We start from the raw sequence: 21,483 nt of genomic DNA, 5'->3' as shown, positions 1-21,483 counted from the left end.
CATTAGTTGCATTGCTTGCAAGGCTTATAGTGATGTGCATTAACGAGAGGGCCCAGAGATACCTCTCCGATAATCGGAGTGACAAATCCTATTCTTGATCTATGCCAACTCAACAAGTACCATCGGAGACACCTGTAGAGCACCTTTGTAATCACCCAGTTACGTTGTGATGTTTGGTAGCACATAAAGTGTTCCTCCGGTAAACGGAAGTTGCATAATCTCATAGTCATAGGAACATGTATAAGTCATGAAGAAAGCAATAGCAGTAAACTAAAACGATCAAGTGCTAAGCTAACAAAATGGGTCAAGTCAATCACATCATTCTACTAATGATGTGATCCCATTAATCAAATGACAACTCATGTCTATGGCTAGGAAACTCAACCATCTTTGATCAACGAGCTAGTCAAGTAGAGGCATACTAGTGACACTATGTTTGTCTATGTATTCACACATGTATTAAGTTTCCGGTTAATACAATTCTAGCATGAATAATAAACATTTATCATGATATGAGGAAATAAATAATAACTTTATTATTGCCTCTAGGGCATATTTCCTTCACTTGGAGCCCCAGGTATTTGGTGAAGGGATCAATGGAAGCCTTTGACACAATGTCTTATATGTGTAAAATAAAATTGCATCGTGAAGTATTTCTTGTCTTGTCCATGATATTCATCCCTATAGGTACCCAGGATCATGGAGATCGAGCACTGGTGAGGCTAGGAGCAAAGGTACCATGAAGTGTTATACCGAACACCGATGACAGTAAGGTTTATTAGGGTAACATGGATCATATCCTTTGGGCATTCATGAGGTGTAGTCATTGAACGCCAAAGCTTTTGTCTGATATTATTATCTTAATTATCAAGACAACCATGTGAGATGGATAGGGCCTTCAGTAGGACAATTGATTCTTGATGCAGGACACGTGTCGGTCAGGATGTTATTTGGACACATCCCCCATTCCAAATGAAGGAAGCACATCTTGATGGGTGGCTTCTCGAGCACAAACTAATATCATTTTTTATCCAAACACAGCATTAAGACCTCATCCCTGTACCTTCTTTTTATTATAAGTGTTTGAATCAATATTTGCTTGTTGATCCGGTCAAAAGCTGGATTTGACACTTTAGCAAAAGCTTGCTAGAGACCATCACTTCAAGGGAATCTTCCTCTCGTGGGTTCGATAACCCAGGGTCACCTATGGGGAAATAAGTGTGGGATACTCTTTTTACCTCCAATACCGAATCAACAAAAAGGAGATATCAACCACAAGTGGATTCAATCGAGACGAGGATGTGTTACCGAAGTTTCCTCCCTTTAGGGGGAGGTACATCTCCGTACGAGCGATGTAGAGGCATAATGCTCCCCAAGAAGCCAGTAGGTCCTACCTATTCTCCTCATGCCCTTGTACAATGCAAGATGTCGTGATTCCACTAGTGGTGCCCTTGAAGGCGGTGACCAAATCTTTACAAACAAGGCTGGGGCTCTCTTCACAACTCAATTAGAGGCTCCCAACACCACCACGAAGTTTCACCATAGTGGAATGTGGCTCCGAGGTGACCTCTTTTGTCTAGGATGCCCAAACACCAAAGAGTAGCAAGTTCCGCAAGGGATTAGTGGGGGAATCAAATTTCTCTTGGTGCAAGTGTAGATCGATGCCCTCTCCTCCAAACCCTAGAGAATCAACAAGTTTTGATGGCTAGGGAGAGAGAACGGTGAAAATGAGCTTTTGGTGGCAACAATGAAGCAAGGGGATAAGAGGTAGGTCTTTGTGGGGAAGAAGTCCCCCTTTATATAGTGGGGCATAAAATCCAACAGTTATTGCTCTCAGCCCACACTCAAGCAGTATCGCCACTCGAGGGAGCGGTACTACTGCCTAGAGCAGCAGTCACAGCTATAGGTATTGAGTACATTAGTACTAGAACGATAGTGCCGCCGGAGCGATACTGCCGTCCATCCGAGCGCTACTTCCGCTTTGGATCACTAGCACAGAGGAACAATGGTATTGAAGCAGCGCCAGAGCGGAAGTACCGCATAGAGTGGTACTACCATGTAATTGACATCTAAGTACCGTTAAAGTTGAACAAGGCAACATAACCTCATATATAGTCGAAAGTAGCGGCGGTAGTAGCAAGCAGCAGTACCGTGCAAACGGTACTACCGTTCCACTAATTCTTATAAAACAAAGACTCACATAACCAAGATTCCAAGAGGAAGTAAGAGCGGCACACTGGTCTGCAAAAGTACCGCCTAAGCGGCACTACCATAGACCAGAGCGGTACTACCGCCTGGATGCTGCAAAACCGACCAAGCAATAAGAGTTGAACCATCCATGTTGCAGGAAGGATTAGTGGGTGCATGTGGGTTTGTGTACTTGTTGATTCCACTCATAACTTTCCAAAGTGAACCCCCTCTTAATAGTACGGATTTCTATGACTCATGTTAACCGAAAAGAAACACCGGAAAACCATCTTTGCTCTTTCTATCACCGAGGGGAATAAAACCGTCTTGTGCCATATATAAGAATATCTGAAATGCTAAATGCACACGGTTAGTCCGCAAAAAACATTGTCATCAATCACCAAAACCATTACAGAGAGACAATCCCTAACATCGTTGGATCCAACGAGGCCTCCACGACGAGTTTTGCACCCTGACGTTGGTGTCGGCCACGACGACAAGCAGAGGAGGAGGAGCTCCACCAGCAGCATCTGTGCAGATCATGTGGTGGGACCGTGTAGTTCGGTACTGGTGTGGCAAAAGTAGGGCAGCAACGCACATGCACCGTTTGGTGCTCTGCAACACCCCACAGGGACCCGATTGTAAAAAGAAACTTTGGTTTGAGGACTTTTTTTTCCTAAATCCATAGACCTGGTCATAATTATTAACAATTAGCCACTACCATTCTTGCGTAATCACGCATGCCCTAGGCTGAGTTGGCAGCGCCATGTCAGCATTAACTGCAGTCAAAACTGGTTGACCGACCCAAAACCAAGACCAGGGTTGACTTCTAAACCTCGAGGTTAGTTGGAGGTGTATTTCAGGCAGTTTCAGGGTTCAGTGTTGTAAACCAAACCGTGTGGTTAGTTCATGGTTGAAATGTGAACTTTTCTCATAATGAAGAGATATGTATCAAATATATCCTATAATTTTGGTTACGTTCATGATATATTCATATTCATATTTTATATTATTTCATAAAATATCACTTTATCGAAAGATAAACTAATTCATTTCAACTTCAAATCTTACAAACTTTATATCCAAATCGACTAGGAAAATGCATAGAATCAAACTAGAGCATTGTCATGCATGTTTAAACACTATAAACCTAATGTCATGTAGTAAATCCATTTGAACTTAAATTATGCATGTGAAGTTCTTTCAAAAATGATTGTTTTATGTTTTCCAACTTCACATAAATTGGATAGGCTAGTTGTAGCTTTATTTCCATGGCATTAAAATGGCATGCATCATTTGCTTGCGCATTGCGCTATTACTTATGTTTGTTCTGTTTGTTGCCGGATTTGCTCCTGGTTTCTAAAACGACGCTTCTTACATGCACGCTTGTGATCCATCTCACAACAATGTTCCAAGGATACGTTGCAATACCAGGCTGTTGCAATCAAAGGCAAGCAACCCCCCTTAATCATGCCTTACCCATGCTTTCTCCCCCTTTCTTGTACTAGGGTCTTACGATGCTTTAGTGTTGATCGATACCTCAAAAGAAACTTTATATAGATTTATGCTCTTAACAACCTCCCAGACCGAGGCTATGATCCAAGTAGCTATCGGACAAGCGCTCACTTCCTACGGGCGTGAGAAACATTTTCTTTTGAAAAGAGAAAAGTTCATAGTACAACACTAAACCAGCGTGATGGTTTAAAACTCAACCCTGAACTGCAAAAGCAGTGAACATACCGTCGTCTCAATTTTGACCCAGTCAATTGTTTTTACCACATTACTACTGACTAGGCAGTGCCAACTCAACAGCCCCAGCCAACTAATTTTGTGTTTTTCCATAAAACCAAAAAAATAGAGGAAAGGAGAAAAAACTGGAAAAGGAAAGGAAGTGTTGTTCCATAGCCGGGACAACAGCCGTCCACCATGACTGCCTTGTACTCCCTCGGTTAACTGTGTATAAGCTTTGTGTCAAGTCAAACTTTCTAAAATTTACGATTCATGGGCAGTTCATTGCAGAGAAGAGCTCCCGCCACTAGTTTTTTTAGCTATGAGCACCTTCGAGAGACTGAGCCGGCATATTATTTGAGATTGACAAAGTCATCATAGGTGTCTCGTAGTCGACAACTAACGAAAACGTCTCCACCCACTAAACGCACATCGCCGGAAATATCAGGACTTAAACTCTGATGAAGGGGGATACCACTGTCTTGCTAACCATCCAACCACACGTTAGTTAGAAATTAAATCTTAACGCACACTCTATTTTTCACTTTGATCAACCCCCTTTCGAGATTGACGGGTAGGGCCGGGGCCACTGACCATTGAGACAAGTTTAAGACAAATCATCAAACCCTTTGTAAAATGTGACAAATCATCTAATCCCCGGGTATTCACTAGTTATACTTTTCCGTAGTACCATTCGGCCACTGTCGGCCTAGAGAACTCCTGCGTCTGCTCCACGCCGGACGCACTTTCCTTGCGGACGGACGTGCCAACCGTTTCCTTCCGAAAACAAGAACCGGCGGCCGCCGCCCGAGCTCGAACTCGACAGCCATGGCCTCCCAACTAGGGCCGCCGACGGCGAGATATGCCCCACCTGCTCCCAGCACCATCACTTCTATAGGCGACGACCTTCTCCGCGAGATCTTCCTCCATCTCCCCTCCCTCCCGAGCCTCGTCCGCGCCGCCCTTGCCTGCCGCACCTTCCTCCACGCTGTCCGTTCGTCCCCCGTCTTCCGCCAGGGATTCCGGTCGCTCCACCCATCCCCATTCCTTGGCCTCTTTATCGAGTCCTACAGCTGTTCCCTCCCTTCTTTCGTCCCCCTCCGCCGCCGGTCCGACCCGGACCTCGCCGCCGCAATACGCGGCGGCGATCTCTTCCTCACCCGACTCCCGGAGGACAACGACGACCCCTCTCCCGGGTGGGAGATCCAGGGCTGCCAAGACGGCTACGTCGTCCTGCTCAACCGGAGCACCGAGCAGATTGCCGCCTACAACCCCCTCACACTGGCTCTGGATTTCCTCCCTCCACTGCCCCATGAGATGTCCCGCTCCCGCTCCCTCGAGATCCACGTCGTCTTCTCCCAAGAGGGCCAGGGGTCGTTCCGTGCGGTCTGCGTCCGCCACGGCAGGTCCCTGCGGCGGGCGCGGGCGCGCATCGCCGTCTTCTCATCGGACGACAGGGGCAAGGGGTGGCTGGTTATGCCGGCGGTGGACACCGCGACGCCACAGCCTGGGGATGGTGGAGTTGACAAGCCCATGTTTCACACTGGCACCCTGGTGAATGGATTCATCTATTGGAAGCGCAAGACCCAAGCCTGCATGCTCGTGCTCAACACTGCGACATTGCAGTTCTCTGAAATGGATTTGCCGCACAGCCCCTAAAAGGGAAACACTCCACAAACTTCAGGCTTGGTCAGACCAAGGACGGCGAGCTGTGTATCGTTTGCGCAGACGACTCCCGTGCAAAGGAGTGGACGCTTGCTGTTTGGTTCTGGAGAGCCGACGATGGCGGTGTCAAGAGATGGATGGAGAAGAGGTTTCCGTTGCACAAGTTTGTTGAGTTCACCGAGTGTTCAGGAGAAGATCATGTCGTGGTGAACAGTTTGGCAGTTGTCGACGGCTTTGTGTACCTGTCTAGTTACTGTCACGCAAGTACTGAATCTCCTGAGTGGTTTCTATCCTTCTGCCTTGAAACAGCGGAGCTTATCAAACTCTTCCGGGGTACATTTGACAGCCCTCTCCATCCCTACATCATGGCCTGGCCACCTTCTTTGGTATGCAACAAGGTGAGCCTGAACTTGAATCCTCCTACATCTGGTCCCTGGATTATAGTAGTATACAGCATTTGGGTGCCTATTGTTGTGAAAATCTGTTATCGACTCTTCACATTTTGCTATTTCAGTCAGCTGTGGTTGATTTTGTTACTGAGGGATGAATTGATTCTAAGTCTAGATATAGTAACATGTCTGGTTTGCGTATCTCATAGTACATGAGTTCAATTGCAGACCATAGGTAGGATATATGATAGCACACAGATATAGAGTGCCACATTGACAATATTTGAGGCTGGAGGCTTCTTTCCGGTAAAGTGCAGAAAATGCTGTCTTAGACAATATTTTGTAATGTTAACCATTATGAGATGGCAATGGTGCGACTGTGTGACATATCATGCTATATTCATTGCCTCTGTGCATGCTAAATAAACTCATCATGTATTATTGGAATCTGTAACCTCGCACAATTTGTATATACATACATGTCAATCCTTACTTACAGTGAAACCCTTTTTTATGTCTCAGGAGGATTCAGAGACCAAAGTAACTGGGGCCAATGTTGTAGAAGATGGTTTGTAAGCACAGAGAAATTTCCCTCTGTTCTCGTCAGTGTTGCAGTCATGCAAAGAAGCTTTGGTTAGTGATGATGGGGCAAAATTTGCAGAGATAGAGGCCTTTTTTACTTTCGAGGGTGAGAAGAAGTCTGAGCAAAATGGCTGCTCTACATACAGAATTGACAACTGCGAGGAGTCACATCTTGAGGATAGGTGTTCTTCGATAGCTACAGGGAATAGACAGAAGCAGAGAGCTGATGATCAATGTACAAGGAGAGGCAGTGGAGAACCTGTGACCACTTATTTGCCAGTTGAACTTGCCTCTTTGGAATGGTCACCACGTATTTCTTCTGTTGAGATGAGCGGCGTATTTCTTCTGTTGAGATGAGCTTTTATTCAGCGTGCCTAGCTCCCAAGAGACCGAGTGAGCTTTTATCTTGATCTTCATTGAGGTTTCTGTATTGCTGTCTATGATTGAGTTTGTTGTTGCACTTGATCCATCTTACAGCACTTTATGTCCATCCTAATATTTTAGTTTAGACAGTTCTTCTCAATTGCTGATTGCGTATTCTTCTGCACTTAGCCTATCATACTGTGGATCTCTATTGTCTCCAAAAGAAAATCACAACCTACACACTCCCAACGTTTGGAAATACATCCATTTCTCCGACAAGCATTTCCGGGCGTTGGGAGTAGATCACAACAGAAGGTGGATACTGGCTGCTCCTAGTCCTAGGTCGATGGAACATATATACCTTAGGGGGGGAATTAAAAAGACTGTTCACAAATTGTTGTTATCCACAGGCAGTATTTACACCCAATACATTAAGTTCACAAATGTATTACGTTCTTCAAAAAAATGACCACAAAACATTCTGTTCTTGGAAGAAAAAGTTCACAAAATAATTCTATGAGAAGACTGCACATAACATCCATGCTGAAAGCAACACATATGATGCATAGGAAGCAATAGTAGTATTAAACCAAGTGAATTAATCATAACACTCACCGCTCTGACCAGTGACCATCATCATTTGACTATAGCTTCAGGCTCTCCAGGTACCTCCTGCCTTCCAGCTTGGCGGCGAAGTACCCCTTGGTGAAGTCAAGGCCATCGACCGTCTTATAGCGTGCGTCACCCAGCTCCTGAAACGGGCCAATCGTGCAGGGAAGGTGCACGCTGTGGAACGCCGCAATGGTGATCCTCTCCTTGTCAGGGTTAACCACCGCCCGGTGCTCGATGCTCCTGTACTTGCCGTTGCTGAGGATCTGTTTGAATCCAATGGTAATTTCTCAGTGTTTTATTTCAACAAGCTTAAATAGACAGGCAGCTAACGACTTGAAGTGATCATACTATTTGCAGATCAAACAGAGCAGATACTAATTTGAACTGAAACCATGACAAGAATTATGGAACGTAGGGAGTACTGGCTAGGAACACACCTCAAGGACGTCGCCGATGTTGACGACGAGAGCTCCGGGCAGGGCGTGCACGGAGAACCACTCCCCATCCTTCCTGATCTGCAGCCCTTGCACGTCGTTCGCGTGGAGGAGGAGCGTCATGCCGACGCCGTCGGTGTGCGGCGAGAGGCCCAGCACCTTGCCGGCCTGACGGCAGGGAGGGTAGTAGTTGATCCTCACGCACTGGGGCAGGCCCTTGAAGGTGCCAAGGAGCGCCTCCTGGTCAACTCCCAGGTCCCTGGCCATGAACCTGAACAGTTGCTCGGCCACACTTGCTAGCTCCGTCGTGTACTTGTCAAGCGTGTCCCTGGGGATCAGGATGAGCACAGCAGCAGGGATCAAAAAAAATGCTTGAAACATTCAGGTTCATGTCACCTGAAGCTGGAGGGATGGATCTAGTTGACGAAACAGAGAAGCATTTCATTTTCACCTGAAGGTGGAGGGCTTGGTGGGCCAGAAGTCCAGGCTCCGCTCGTCGGCGGGCCGGGTGGCGAGGAACAGCAGGTCCACCCAGTCCAGCTTCTGCTCCTCGGAGAAGACGAAGTGGTGGCCGAAGCCCTGCATGCCGTTGGGCGGGATCGCCACGGCCGACTTCACCTCCAGGGGAAGGCCGAAGAAGTCGGCGACGTCGGCCTTCGTCCGCCCCAGCAGGCCCCCGTCCACGCCATGGTTCACGAGCTGCAGGGGAAGAAATAAAACATCAAACGTCTCCAACGATTTCTCTGCTTGCTGCCTGATGACATGACATGAATCGTGGAATGGAATGGTGTTGTTGCAGACCTGGAAGAACCCCCAGTGCTCGCATGCGGATCCGAGCTTAGCCGACTCCTCCGCCGAGAACTCGGGGTCGAGCAGCATGGACATGTCGATTGTCGGCAGAGCAGGACCACCCGCATCGGCGGCGAGGGGATCGGCGTCGATCTCCTGCCTGATGTACCTCTCGGGGACCTCGCCGGAGTCGTGGAAGGCCTCTGCGAGGGCCTGCACACTCTCTTCATGGCCGGTGAACTCCACCTTGATCTTCTCAAAGGACTCGGCCATCCTTCCTTTGGTCCTACTAGCTTTGCTGGTGATCAATGGCTATGAGCGTCTGATAGCTGAGATGTACTTCCTCCGTCTCATAATGTAAGACGTTTTTTTGCCTCTAGTATATTGTCAAAAAACGTCTTACATTACGGGACAAAGGGAATAGTATGTATCTAGGCAGGCGAGGGCGATTCAAACAAGCCATTCTACATCAAGGAAGTCAACGTTCCCCTCCAATTGCATGCTCAAGAAATTGTGTTTTTTGTTAGCTCAACTTGGTATAACATACTTATGCAACACGAAAGCTCATTATTAGGTAACAGAAAGTGTCCAAATAGTAGTCTAAGATGCAATATACAGAGCTGTCCATGTCTACAAGATATACTGCCGATGGAATGGTTGATCTAGTGCTGTCAACGATGAGCAGGTCCCCTTGAAAAAAGAAAAACGATGAGCAGGTAGTTTTTTTGTTCTGAAAAAATCAATAGGCAGTTTGTTGCTTCACGATTGACTTATTTCCTATACGATTCTGGCAATAAAGGTCAACAATAAAAGAGAGCTTGCACCCTCATGATTCACTGATTTCATTGTACGTTTGGTGTACGTTTCTTGGCAGCAAAGTTTGAGCCATCGAAGTGGAACCCTGTGCCATATGTTGAAACCAACAAAGTGTAAGCATGAAAAACGCAACTGCCTGTCTAAAGATATGGTGTAACAGCCGCGAAAAACGCACCAGTGCACACGTAAGGCAGACACACAACAAAGGAAACATGGTTGCCAGTTGCCACATCAAGGTCAAAGCATTCACTGGAACCAAAAAGCACCAGTCAATCATTCCAACATGGGGCTGGTACTCGAGAGAAGGTAAAGTACAACCGTTGATGAGTAAAATTAAGCCAGACCCCGTCCTTCTTCTCCTTGGTACTGTATCCATACAGATTAAACGGAGGGTTTGGGGTGATTAATGGCTAATCCTACGACACAATAATACTGTCCAGTGCAATAGAGAGAAAAGACACTAACTTAAGCTAGTTTTATAGTACATCCACACACACCAGCTCCAAAAGCCTTCACTCAAATCCTATCCCCTTTCGCTTCCATACTCGGCAAGCTACCGATATGTACAAACACGCCATGGTTGTCTCGCCAAAACAGCGTCTCGATTGCCTTGAATTAGCCGTGGGCTTTTCCTGTTTCCACAAGGTTCCCGAAACGGATTGACAAGCACAGGATCAGAAATGAACACCAATAAATGAAGCTCCGGAAACAACAAAAAGAGAAGAGCCAGTTACCTCTTGAGGCAGAAGTAGCACTCCTGAAATTAGTCCTAGGGAGTTTTTCGCCAGTAATTTTGGAGGCTATAAGAGAACTCTGCAGGCCCTCGAGCAACTGCATTACAGAAAACAGCAAGACTAAGTTAGCACATGTATCAAACTCCGTAAAACAAGTGTATGTCGAGGTTCTGCAGCAAGTTCAGACACGTAACAAGCACACAATGGGGAAAAACAATCACATCGCTCAGATTTATTCTAAAGGGAGCAACACTAGTATTGAAACTCATAACAGTAATGAGACCTCTGACAAAAGTATAGAATGACTACAACGATACTGAAAGGCTCAAAAGTAGTAAGCTATAGCTATATTATGCACCGCAAGGACATGCTACCAATATTCAGTGACGGAAAGTAGTACAACTACATTATAAATTTAGTGCCAACTTAAGGACAGTTCCAGTAGTTACCCGTGAGGTTGGTTGAATCCGGCGGTTTGACCTTCGGGGTTCAGCAGAATCTGAGCTAGTCTTGGCTGAAACGTCAGGAGTTTTCAGCACCCTCCTGTTCACGTTACTATCCGCAGAAGGAACAAATTTCCTTTTAGCTCGATTAGCAGCAATCGGATTCTTCTTGACAGCAGGAACGGTTGGTGTGGCTTGTAAACGTGATTCCAGAATAGAAGCATCTTCAGTTCTAAGATCAGTGGCATGAGCCAAATTATTCTTTTCTACAGTTGGGTTCACAGGGTTGGAAGAGCTTGTCGTACTTGCCGCAAAAGCAAAAGTACTTTCAAGAGCACTAGAGCTTGGGACAGGAGTGGATAAAGGATCCTCGCCAGGAACACCGTTAGTTGATGTTGTCTGAGGCTTGGCAGATTTAAGTCCTCTGGATCGCATGTCACTTGCCCTCTTGGCTCTCTGGTCGAGTTTTAGGGTACTTTCCCGTGGTCTTGGCACCTGTGGCACTGGATGTTTTGCATATCTGGTGGATGCACTACCCTCAGAAATTCTATCAGATTGATCGCCAACATAATGTTTGCTTACATCCATGAACTTCTTCTTCTTTCCAGGTTTTGGAACACCGAAGACCTTTGTTCCTTCCTTCTGCAGTCCAGGTCGCCTGGTGGTTTTAATCTCAGTTGCACCTTTTCCAATGTTAAAAAGCACGTCCCTATCAGATAAAGCCAGTGGCTTTGGCTCATCTGGTTTTACTACAGTGTTAGTGCTCTTCTTGTCTTTGGTAGGGGGACGTGCTTCTCCAACAGTGGGCACAGGATCGCTCACGACAGTGTTAGTGCTCTTCTTGTCTTTGGTAGGGGGACGTGCTTCTCCAACAGTAGGCACAGGGTCGCTCACTACAGTGTTAGTGCTCTTCTTGTCTTTAGAAGGGGGACGTGCTTCTCCAACAGTAGGCACAGGATCGTTCACTGCTGTCCGCTGGCGTTTCTCATATGGAGAATCACCCTGTACCCAAAAATATTGTTATTCAAATATAATTGTGCAGAAGTAATATTTAGCGCATTCCATACAAATAAAATGTACTCCATCCAATGCAGAACGAGGTGTGGCGTATTTGATTGTCCAAATATAAGTTCTAACCTGAAATTATGTATTTCTTTAGTAGTTAAAAGATGAGATCATAAGAACTTTTTGAGACAAATCCAGTAGTATCAAGTTTGAGTAAAAATGTCAGTATTAAAGAACTTTTGGATTAATTCTTGGACAAAGATTAAATTTGGGTAGTCAAAATTGCGAGCAAGTGTAGAATATAGAAGGAACCTTATTTGATTTATCTTTCCTCTCTCGTGCACGGGACCACTCTGTCCATTCACCATCCTGCCAAACAAGTGATGGACGAAGATTCCAAGCATCAAGGACTAAGGAATCACCAGCTGAAAATACATGATCAAGACAATAAGGACGGTTAAAGAATCATCTATTGAAGAACTTATCCCATTAATAAATGAAAATCCGCAGGTCAAACTGGAAACCTAAAGCCAAAGATCAATGCTAGGTTAGGAACAATCAAATTATGATGACATCAATTTCAGTTCAGATATGTTGTGGCTGCTCCACTCAGTTGATTGGAAGCATTCATTATGTACAAACTATGGTAATAAATTATTACTAACTTGAAACATGCACTTGGCAACAAAACTCAGAATAAGAACAATACCATAAAGGATGAGAGATGGACAATCATGCTAATGTTACCTGAAAATTGCACAACGAACTTTGTGTCACCAAATTCACCATTCTGAGAAATGACTCCCTCCCGCCAACTGTGGAAAGAAACAAGCTTCAGATCAATAAGTGAAATAAAAAAGAGAATACTAGTATCTCACTCAACCTACTAGCAGAACACTGCTGGCACCAGAATGAACCTATAACAGGAAATAAGACACTCTAGAATTGCTCTAAAATTCATTTTAGATGTATATACTTCTGAAATACTGCTTCTGCACAGTTTTCCAGTCCAAAATACTAAATAGGGCTACCACCACAGCATTGAGCAGAAACACCATCAGTGGATATGCAAATCTACAGCCTATATGCTGCTATCTTCCTGCTTCCGGCATTTACCCATGAAAGAGCAGCATGTAAGAACACTGAATGGCATACCTATTTTTTATCCATGCATCCACGTGATCACCAATAGCCCAAGAATAATTTCCTGCTGTGTCCCTACGGCGCTTTCTAGTACCTTTCAAATTAGATATAGTAGCAGGATGGGCAAGACGTATGTGAGGTGCCTTCTCCCCCTCCTGCTTCAGTGACACCCATTCCTTGGAAAGACCAGTACCTAAAAAAAGATCAGCCAATCCCACAGCCTGATTAGCATAACAACCAACACTTATTTTGGTGTAGCTTGAGGATAATCAAAGAGTGCAAAGAATGCGTGCCTAATGGAAAAATTAAGGTGCAGATATGAATAGAACAATCAGTACTAACCTTCACCGTGGGCTTCATAGTTGATGCATGCACTATCTTCATTTATATCAAGGACCTTCGCAGAAAACCAAGCTGCTCTAGAACCACCCTCAGCAGCAAAAACCTGACACAAAAATGGAATAATACAATATAAGGTTAGAAAAAAGCAAAGCTGACAAACAAATATATTTAATACCAAACATGAAAAAAAAATAGAGTACATCGCAGTCGTTAGCCGCTTAATCCCATGAAAAATATTAATAGATTAGTCATAAGTACTCCCTCCGTTCCAAATTAAGTTATAGCTTTGTCCTAGGTTTAACATCTTAAGTTTGACCAAGTCTACAGAAAGATATAACACCATCTACAACACCAATTTTTTAGTACTGTAGATATTAGCACATTTTTCTGTAGACTTGGTCAAATAGAGAAGTTTTACTTGGATAAAGCTAGACCTTCAAATAATTTGGAACAGAGGGCGTACTTATTATTATTTGTAACAAATGTCATTAGAAAAAAAAGTCAAAGGTGTATATTGAAATTTATAAATAGATGCAGTCATGGAGAATAGATGCATCGCAAGGAATAATGTTAGGTACTCGCTTCGTTCCAAAATATAAGGTGCATAAATTTTCATATAAGTCAAACATTTCTACATTTGACCAAAATTTTACAATAAAATATCAACATCTACAATGCCAAATAAATTAAATATGAAAATAGTTTTCATGATGGAACTAATGATGCAAATTTGACATTGTAGGTATTAATAATTTTCTCTAAAAACTTGGTCAAACATGCATAAGTTTGAAAAAAAGAATATATCTTATATTTTGGAACGGAGGGAGTATATTTTAGCTTCAAAAATGTCCACAAAGCAGATTATCATCTTAGTCATGTCAAAAGGGGGAAATATATCCAGACAAAAAGAATCAACTCACCTCAACAAGAGATCCTTTTCCAATGCCATTCCAAATTATGCTTGCTGCTGTATCAGTTGTGTTGCCATTGAGTGGGCCAGCAGTGGGATTATCTTCAATCCCATTCCCTACATGAGCCAAACAAACAAAAATCAGCTGGAGGTGAACATCAATCACAACATACCAAAAGGTACTTGTGGCTTTACCTGAGGGCATCTTATCTGGCTGCAAACTTTTGACACTGGAAGATGGCTCCAAGTTCTGTATTGCTTGATCATATTTAGCTTTGCTATCATGCTTTTTGCCAGATTTATTAGTAGGTATCTCCAATTCTTCTGTTACTGCATTCTCACTGGTGTTACCAGTCTTCATATTCTTCACTCTATCAGACTTCCAGTAGCCATCAGGACCAGCTTCCAACAGCTCACTTAGAGTAAAAGGCAGAGGCTCACCCATCCCTATGATTGTTCCTGCTTTGAACACAGCCTCTGCAGCAAGCTCTGCAGCTTTAAGTATAGCATCTAAGTTTTCTGCACGTTTTGCAGCTGCAGATGCCTCTTCAACCCTTTTTCTAGCAACCTCCCGTGCCACCGAAATGGTGGAACCTGGGGCATTAGTGCTGTCCTTTATTTTCCATGATGATTTGGGCGTCAAACTTGACACACTTGCCATATTATTTACATCAACTTCACCAGTGTCACGCTTCTGCAAGGAATTAGCAGATTTCATAGAGCCAAGGGCTTCTTCTGCCATCATTTTTGCCTGCAATGCAGCCACCGACGCCATTTTAGCAGCTTCTGCAGCAGCCTTCGCAACAGAAACTGCTGCAGAAGCAGCAGCAGCTGCTGAAGTAAGCTTTTGTTCTACTTCTGCAGGTAATTTACTCCTTGAGTTTGTGGATAAGTGGTTCCACACACCTTCACTGTGCCTCAGTGCCTCCTCAGAGTACATGCTTGCACCTTTGGCTTGGTCCATAGATTGGTCCACTGCACCGCTGATCTGTTCTGAAAAGATTATTCTTTGCTCAGCACCCTTACCACCCAGGTAGTTAGGCACAGATGTGATCAAACTTGAGTTAGGAACAAGCCGGCTACCCAGAACATTACTTGGAGAACGAGTAGATAAGGTGAAGCCTGGTGTCTGCTCAGTGGCAGGAATAACAGATGCAATGTCTGTTTTGAGCTGGGATGATGCAATGTCCGTTTTGAGCTGAGAGGAAGCAATGTCAGGTTGCTGTTCTTGACTTGCTGAAGCTTTCTTTCTTTTTCTTGGCTTTGGTGATGCAGCTCCAGCTCTATTACGCTTAGAAGCCGGTGTCTTCTGTTTCTCCTCCTGTACAACTGCTAATGGAGAAGCAACAGCAGAAGATGCCTGACTGGGAAGAAATAGACCAGGCGTAATAGCTTGTGAAATGGATATGGTTTTACTAGATCCTTTTGCAGATTCACTTGAAGGCACAGTTGGTTGCATTGATGAATCAAATATTAAGTTTTGTGGTGGAGCCAGCCAAGGTGCAGCACGTGTACCATGGCTCTGAGGAAACCAGGATGCAACAGCAGAAGTAGGCTGCCTTGTCTGTGAATTATATGCGAATACTGGTGATACAGCCTGACTAAAATCCAGATGGGAACCTCGTTGCAGGTTCAATGTAGAACTACCAAGCGGTGACATGTTGAAAGTTGGTGACTGCAGAGTTACAGCAGTATGTGCTGGCAACACAGCTTTGCCACCTTTTTTGCTAGCTGGTGAAGTTTTACCTGCTGTACCCTTACTGGCCTTTTCAGCCACATTGCTGCCTGCAGATTCATGTGCTCAGGAATTTAAAAATATATGTATGTACAGTATATAGTGTAATCATTGTATCGCATATTTACCTATACGTGAGCTTGTAGGAGTTTCCAAGCCAGCTACGGGTGACTTCTGATTCTGAAATATCTTAACAGCAACTCGCCAGACTGCCTCCCAGGCAGGTTTGCCGCCACCTACTGTATGTTAATGCGAAAATTTATGAGACAATGCAAACAAGGAAAAATAGAGGACTTCCATCTATGAAACAACACACACCAGGTTCTCCAAAAGCTGACACCATGTAGGCCTCTGCTGGTGGTATTCCTTGACTGCAGAAAGAAAATTAGGTTCCATAATCCATACATTTCTAATTACACAAGTAAGCAACACATATGTAAAAGAGTTCTAACTTACATAAGAGCACCATAAACAAATATCTGTGCACGTAGCTGCACATGTTGTAAATCTGTGAAAGGTTGGTGCGCTAGAGCTGCACAAGAAACTGATGTATTCAAGACAGGTAATAGAGATATCTGAACTGTCTGAATATAGGAGATTTGCCTACCACTGCTCTCGGGAGTTGGATGCTGTTGTGGCTGCTCTAGCGGTGCACTTTTAGTTTCAGTACTATGACCAATATGCGAGCTGCTAGAGAGCACCCCAACACTTTCAACCACTTTGTTCCCTGATTGTTGTTCTTTCCCAGTATCCAGAACAGCCGTTTTCTTACTCACTTCACTGGTGTGCTTCAACACATTTCCAGGAGTCCCAGGTTTAGGGATTTCTGAGTTTACCTAAAAATTAGGAAGTAGTAAACAAATTACGATAATAAATCACGCCAATGTCACAGCTAAGGTGTGATGTTTAAGCTTCAAACAGTTTGTCCTAGCTAATGTAAGTCTAATGTGTGGTATGTAAGCATCAAGCTCATGCAGAGAGAGAGAGAGAGACCTCAGTACTTAGAGCAGCTTTAGATCTAGGAAAAGGGCTCCAAGCAGGACGATGAACTTTCTCAGACACTTTTGGTGGATCTCCGACCTCAAATGAGAAACTTCGATCATCTCCCGTTGTATTTGTCTCCTCAGAAGTAAGATTATGTTTTATATTTCTGGCAGAGCAATCTTCTGAACTAGGGGAAGCGCCAGCTGAGGCTGTAGGGTCTTTTTTATCCTCGGTTTGTTCAGTTAGGTTCCTATGAAGCACAGCGATACCCTCCTGCCCACCTTCTTGGAGACAGGGTTCTGTGCAACTAATCACTGTAGGGGAACCGCATGTAGCATCATTACAGTTTCCTTCGTTATCTGTAGCCAAAAGAATATGTCACTTTGCATCCATTTGAATTTTTCTGCTGTTTGTGTTAGAACATGCATACTAATCTTAACAGAATGAAGACAACCAAGTGTACTTGATCACCTATAGTGGAGCTTAAATTTGTAAAACGTATCAAAGTCAAGTGCAAGGATTAAATTTAAAGAATGCTCCAAAGTTCCATGCATGCCATTTAGAAATACAATATGGATCTGGAACGTAACGGAGCAAGAATTAAATGTGCAAACTTGAGGGGGGAAACGGTTTGCACTTCAACTTTAAGGGAAAAGTATAAAGCATGCTTAGAAAATATTTGCTTTGTAGAAAGAATGTTTCTTCTAAAAGAAGCAGTGACACACTGCTCTTCTTGAGGAAAACTGCATCACTAGTATTATGCTAGCACAAACAACTAACCTTTTATATGCACATTTAAATCATCATTTGCATTTAAAGGAGTTTCTATGATGGTTTGTGCACCCTTGCCAGATGAGAGATCCAAGGAGGAGGCAGTAGCTAAATTTCCTTGATGCTCAGATTGTACAGAAGATCCACCAATCTGACATTTCTGTGGATGAGAAATTTCTTGGTCTTCAGATTGTAATGGTCTGCCAACCTGGCAATTCTCTGTATGAGCATCTGGATGATCACCTGAATGAATCCCAACTTTGTCAGTTTCAAAAGAAAACCTGCTTAAGTGGAATACATATTGCTAATAAATACATGGCTGGTAGAAGGAAAGAAAAAGACGAGTCACCTGATTTATCCTGACTTTGATTCGTGGTCAAACTAGCCAAAGAAGTAGCCAGCCCTTCGCACTGTGGATTTTTTGCGACAGGAACGGTACCACTGCTACAAATAGAATTGATGTCAGAGTTCACCGACATTGCTGACTTATTCGCCGATGACTCAGAAACAGGTGCTACATTGTGGCCTCCAACTTCTGAAGAAGAATTAGCACCTTTATCAACTGCATCCACATGATTTATTGAGGAAATCGTCGAATCATTTCCTTCAAGCACACCAGCAGGAGAACCATCGGATGGAACACCTCCTGAACAGTCAGGTTTATCCATTGATTTATTGGATGTATCAGCAACCGTGGTAGAAATTATATCGCTGCTTAAATTGCTTAGAGGTGCTATCTCTTTTTCCTGAGGCCCAGAATTAGTTCCAGGCTCGTCTTCTAAAACAGGCGTATCATCTTCCTTGACTGGCCCCTCATGATTTACTGAGGAAACGTTTGGACCATTCTCATCAAATAAACCAGCTGAAGAATTGACAGGTGCAACATGCCCTGATGATTCAAACTCATCTTTTGATGTACCAGTAAGGCGTCTATCATTTCCATCATGACCAGCTTCTACCAAGCATTCAAAATCCCCTGAAACCGCTGAGATTTCCTCCCTACCTGATTGTTCTTCTGAAACAACACTTTGTAGATTATCAACAGAATCTTGATGCTGCTCTAGCACTCCAAGCTTTGAGTCAACGTCATTGCTGATATTTGTATCATCCATAACAACATTTTTTAGATTATCAACAGATTCTTGATGCTGCTCCGGCACTCCATGTTTTGAGACATCAACAACTGTATCTTCCACTCCATCACTTTCCGTTTCTTCTGGAGCTCCAATGACATGGGCAGGCTGTTTTCCATCTGGAGACTGAATCAACTCGCCACTTTCGGTTGACAAGGGAGTGACGGGATGAGGATTAGAATTATTCAAATCTGACTGGTTTTGACAAGATTTAGCAGAACTGGGTTCTTCGCCAATGCTGAAGTTCTTAATGACAGGTTTTTTGTGCGCGTCCACTAAAATTTTATGGCCTTCTGCCCCATGTTCTACTTGTGAAAGGGATGGTTGAAGTGAATCAGTGGCACTCTTGCAAGTGTCATCATTCATTTGCAGCATCTTAACCGGATTTGTGATGGCCTCCAATAATCCATCAGAGCTTTCTGTCAATTTTTGCAATTCATGCATTCCTCCTTCAAGTTTATTTGCGTGCATATGATTGCCTTGCTCGAAGTGATATGAGTCGGTGGAGTATATGTTCTGAATTCGAGCTAACTCCGAGAAGGCTTCGTTGCTCAACTTATCGGAATCAACTCCAGCTGAGTGTATGTTGAGATTGTCCAAAGAATCACCATCATGAACCACCTTAAAATAGTTGTCAACAGCTGGACAGCCTTCTGGTGTGTTTTGAGAAGCGGAAGACAGCTTCTCACTCACAATGCACTTCTCAGAAACAGAATCCAACATATAGTTCGACTTCCTGCCTGATAAAGTTGAAGGCATGGCATGTTCAGCTTTGTCAACCATTGAGAAAGGTGCAATATCTTCAAACTGAGGTTGACTTGTCAAAGGATCTTCTGGCATTCTAGAACGAGTGCCCTGGGACTGGTCATTCTCAGTCGGCACCACAATGCTATCTGATGGAGAGTCACTAGAGTTAGGTTGCATGTTGGATGGACCAATTTGACTGTCCATGCCACTTAACTGCTGACGCACATTATCATTCATGTTACCGGTCATCTCATTTTCTCCCACTGACTTCAACAACATTTCCACACACTCAGTGGATGTTGCCTCTGACCAGACATAGTTACTCCTAGATATGGAGCAAGATTCAGCTGCGCTAGAACTAAAACCAACAACACTACTTCCAGTGGACAGCACCTCAATCCAACTATTATCGTGCCCTCCTACACTGAAAAATCCTTCAGAGTCTGTTAAATTGCCAAATCTGAGATGGCCCTGTAGTTGGTCGTCAGTATCAAGTTTCGGCAGTGCAAATGGCCGCAAACTTGATGGGGATTTACTGTTGTCTTCACCGGCTAGTTGAAAATTTCGGCTCTGGAAATCAGTATCATCATAATCCATGGGTGTTTGTCTGCAAGATAAACAAACTTAAAATTTATATAGAAATGGAAGTTCCAACATGCCAATGACGAAAGTAAAGTGTGAGCAGGAAACGTTGGAGCAAGCTAGGCATTTGGTAGATAGTTTACACATGTCTCCAGTTCATACATAAGCATAACTACATAAATCATCAGTCTTCAGATGGGTGATCAAACATTACAGGCCTAATAACCTGCTTAATAGGAGTGAAAGGCCAGAATCTTAGCCAATTATAGGAGGCCACAACCACTTGCCTCCCCATGAGTCTCGCATACAACTGCAGTGGACAGCTAATCGCGTTTTTCATCCCACTCCCTCTATCAACACAAGTAAATGTGCATAAAAGAAATGAACTTATGGGCATCAGCCCGTTCCTAAGCTCCACATAATAAAGCACGCGAAATGGACCAAATACTAATTCTGCATGGCATATGCCGTACCAGCAAATCATCCTCTGCTGGCTAAAAGCCTAAAATCGAATCGCCAGTGCAGGAACTCAAAGCCGCAGTTGGCCACAGCTGGACATAGTAAACCCGACACTCACGGACTGTCACTCGATGCTACTCCAAAACCCTAATTTCCGAGACCCGGAATCGAACTTGAAACCAGCCCGCTAAAAGCATCCAAAACACGAAGCGTCCCAGTTCAGGCGCCACCCAAAACCCTAGCTCGCCGGGCCAGGCGCTACCCCGGAGCAATTCCCGACGCGAGCACACTGCACCCGTCAGCCACACGCGGTAAATGGAAGGGGGGGAGGGGGAGATACCGAGGTGATGTCGCTGGAGCTTCTAGCACCCGCCATACGTGAGTGGGGTGGTCGGAACCCTAGATCCTGCGGGGCGGCGGCTGCTGCTCATACCCCGGCGCCCGGCGCCGGAAGAACCGTGCCTACTGCTTCGGCGGCGGCGGCGGCGACACCTCACGGGAGGGGAGACGGCTGCGGGGGCGGTCGGCGGCGGGGGGAGAGCGGCGGAGGAGGCGATGAGGCGGGGGCGGAGTGGGGTTTGTAGCTTTGTGGTTTGGCTGCGCGGAGCACCACGCCAGTCGCGAACCAGGCACAAGCCAGTCAGTCGGCCACCGCACACTGAGGGGAGGAGGGAAGAGGGGGCGGGTGCGGGCTGGGGTTGGATCGGGTTAGGGGTCTTGTTGCGGCGTTTGGGTTTGGTTTGTGACGAGACTTTCGCCTGTCGCGACGTCTGGTTCGGTTGGATAGTGGGGAGTGCGAGCGGGGGGGGGCGCCACCATGGACTTGGCCCGTGGACCACCTGTGACTGTTGGTGGTGGACTAGTAGTGGTGGTAGAGGTGTCGATGCGTAGTGGGGTCATGTGTGAAAGCCTTCTCCTGTGGTGTGCAGG

At 44.8% G+C, this 21,483-nt stretch overlaps 2 protein-coding genes and 1 pseudogene across 4 annotated transcripts; 1 reads left to right on the top strand and 2 right to left on the bottom strand.

Annotated features, from left to right (window-relative positions):
- Window positions 1-4,432: 4,432 nt before the first annotated feature.
- On the top strand, window positions 4,433-7,702 carry LOC125513949 (annotated as a pseudogene).
- LOC125513959 (2-oxoglutarate-dependent dioxygenase 11-like) lies at window positions 7,299-9,155 on the bottom strand. The gene is made up of 4 exons (XM_048679198.1): window positions 8,762-9,155; window positions 8,412-8,659; window positions 7,964-8,288; window positions 7,299-7,789 (listed from the first exon to the last, which is right to left on the bottom strand). Exons 1-4 carry the CDS (start codon window positions 9,020-9,022, stop codon window positions 7,559-7,561), a joined length of 1,065 nt encoding a protein of 354 aa, XP_048535155.1. The 5' UTR covers window positions 9,023-9,155; the 3' UTR covers window positions 7,299-7,558.
- A 603-nt stretch (window positions 9,156-9,758) lies between these two features.
- LOC125513934 lies at window positions 9,759-21,266 on the bottom strand. 3 transcript variants are annotated; one of them, XM_048679158.1, is made up of 17 exons: window positions 20,894-21,266; window positions 17,982-20,082; window positions 17,642-17,875; window positions 16,871-17,220; window positions 16,485-16,713; window positions 16,334-16,409; window positions 16,196-16,248; window positions 16,006-16,116; window positions 14,338-15,927; window positions 14,153-14,259; window positions 13,233-13,335; window positions 12,903-13,083; window positions 12,495-12,562; window positions 12,060-12,172; window positions 10,749-11,744; window positions 10,300-10,396; window positions 9,759-10,197 (listed from the first exon to the last, which is right to left on the bottom strand). In XM_048679158.1, the coding sequence occupies exons 1-17, from the start codon at window positions 20,927-20,929 to the stop codon at window positions 10,181-10,183; spliced, it is 6,462 nt and encodes a 2,153-aa protein (XP_048535115.1). In that variant the 5' UTR covers window positions 20,930-21,266; the 3' UTR covers window positions 9,759-10,180. The 3 variants fall into 3 exon arrangements, with proteins under 3 accessions (XP_048535115.1, XP_048535126.1, XP_048535134.1); XM_048679169.1 differs by having other exon boundaries at window positions 16,006-16,113; XM_048679177.1 differs by having other exon boundaries at window positions 17,982-20,119; window positions 20,894-21,265.
- Between the last annotated feature and the right edge of the window lie 217 nt (window positions 21,267-21,483).

The sequence above is a fragment of the Triticum urartu genome, chromosome 1 (genome assembly GCF_003073215.2).
Source record: "Triticum urartu cultivar G1812 chromosome 1, Tu2.1, whole genome shotgun sequence".
In the NCBI taxonomy this organism is placed as follows: domain Eukaryota; kingdom Viridiplantae; phylum Streptophyta; class Magnoliopsida; order Poales; family Poaceae; genus Triticum; species Triticum urartu.
Note: the sequence above shows the minus strand (reverse complement) of the source record. Positions and strands in the feature narration are given on the sequence as shown.

Bases quoted from the DNA above. Each gene is read 5' to 3' on its own strand.
- LOC125513959 (XM_048679198.1), bottom strand. From the start codon at position 9,022: ATGGCCGAGTCCTTTGAGAAGATCAAGGTGGAGTTCACCGGCCATGAA. The intron at 8,660-8,761 runs GTCTGCAACAAC...CTTCCCCTGCAG, and splicing joins AGCACTGGGGGTTCTTCCAG to CTCGTGAACCATGGCGTGGA. The intron at 7,790-7,963 runs GTGTGTTCCTAG...GGATTCAAACAG, and splicing joins ACATCGGCGACGTCCTTGAG to ATCCTCAGCAACGGCAAGTA.
- LOC125513934 (XM_048679158.1), bottom strand. From the start codon at position 20,929: ATGGCGGGTGCTAGAAGCTCCAGCGACATCACCTCG. The intron at 17,221-17,641 runs GTTAGTTGTTTG...TTTTGGCTACAG, and splicing joins TTTAAATGTGCATATAAAAG to ATAACGAAGGAAACTGTAAT. The intron at 10,397-10,748 runs GTAACTACTGGA...TCTGTAATGCAG, and splicing joins GGATTCAACCAACCTCACGG to TTGCTCGAGGGCCTGCAGAG.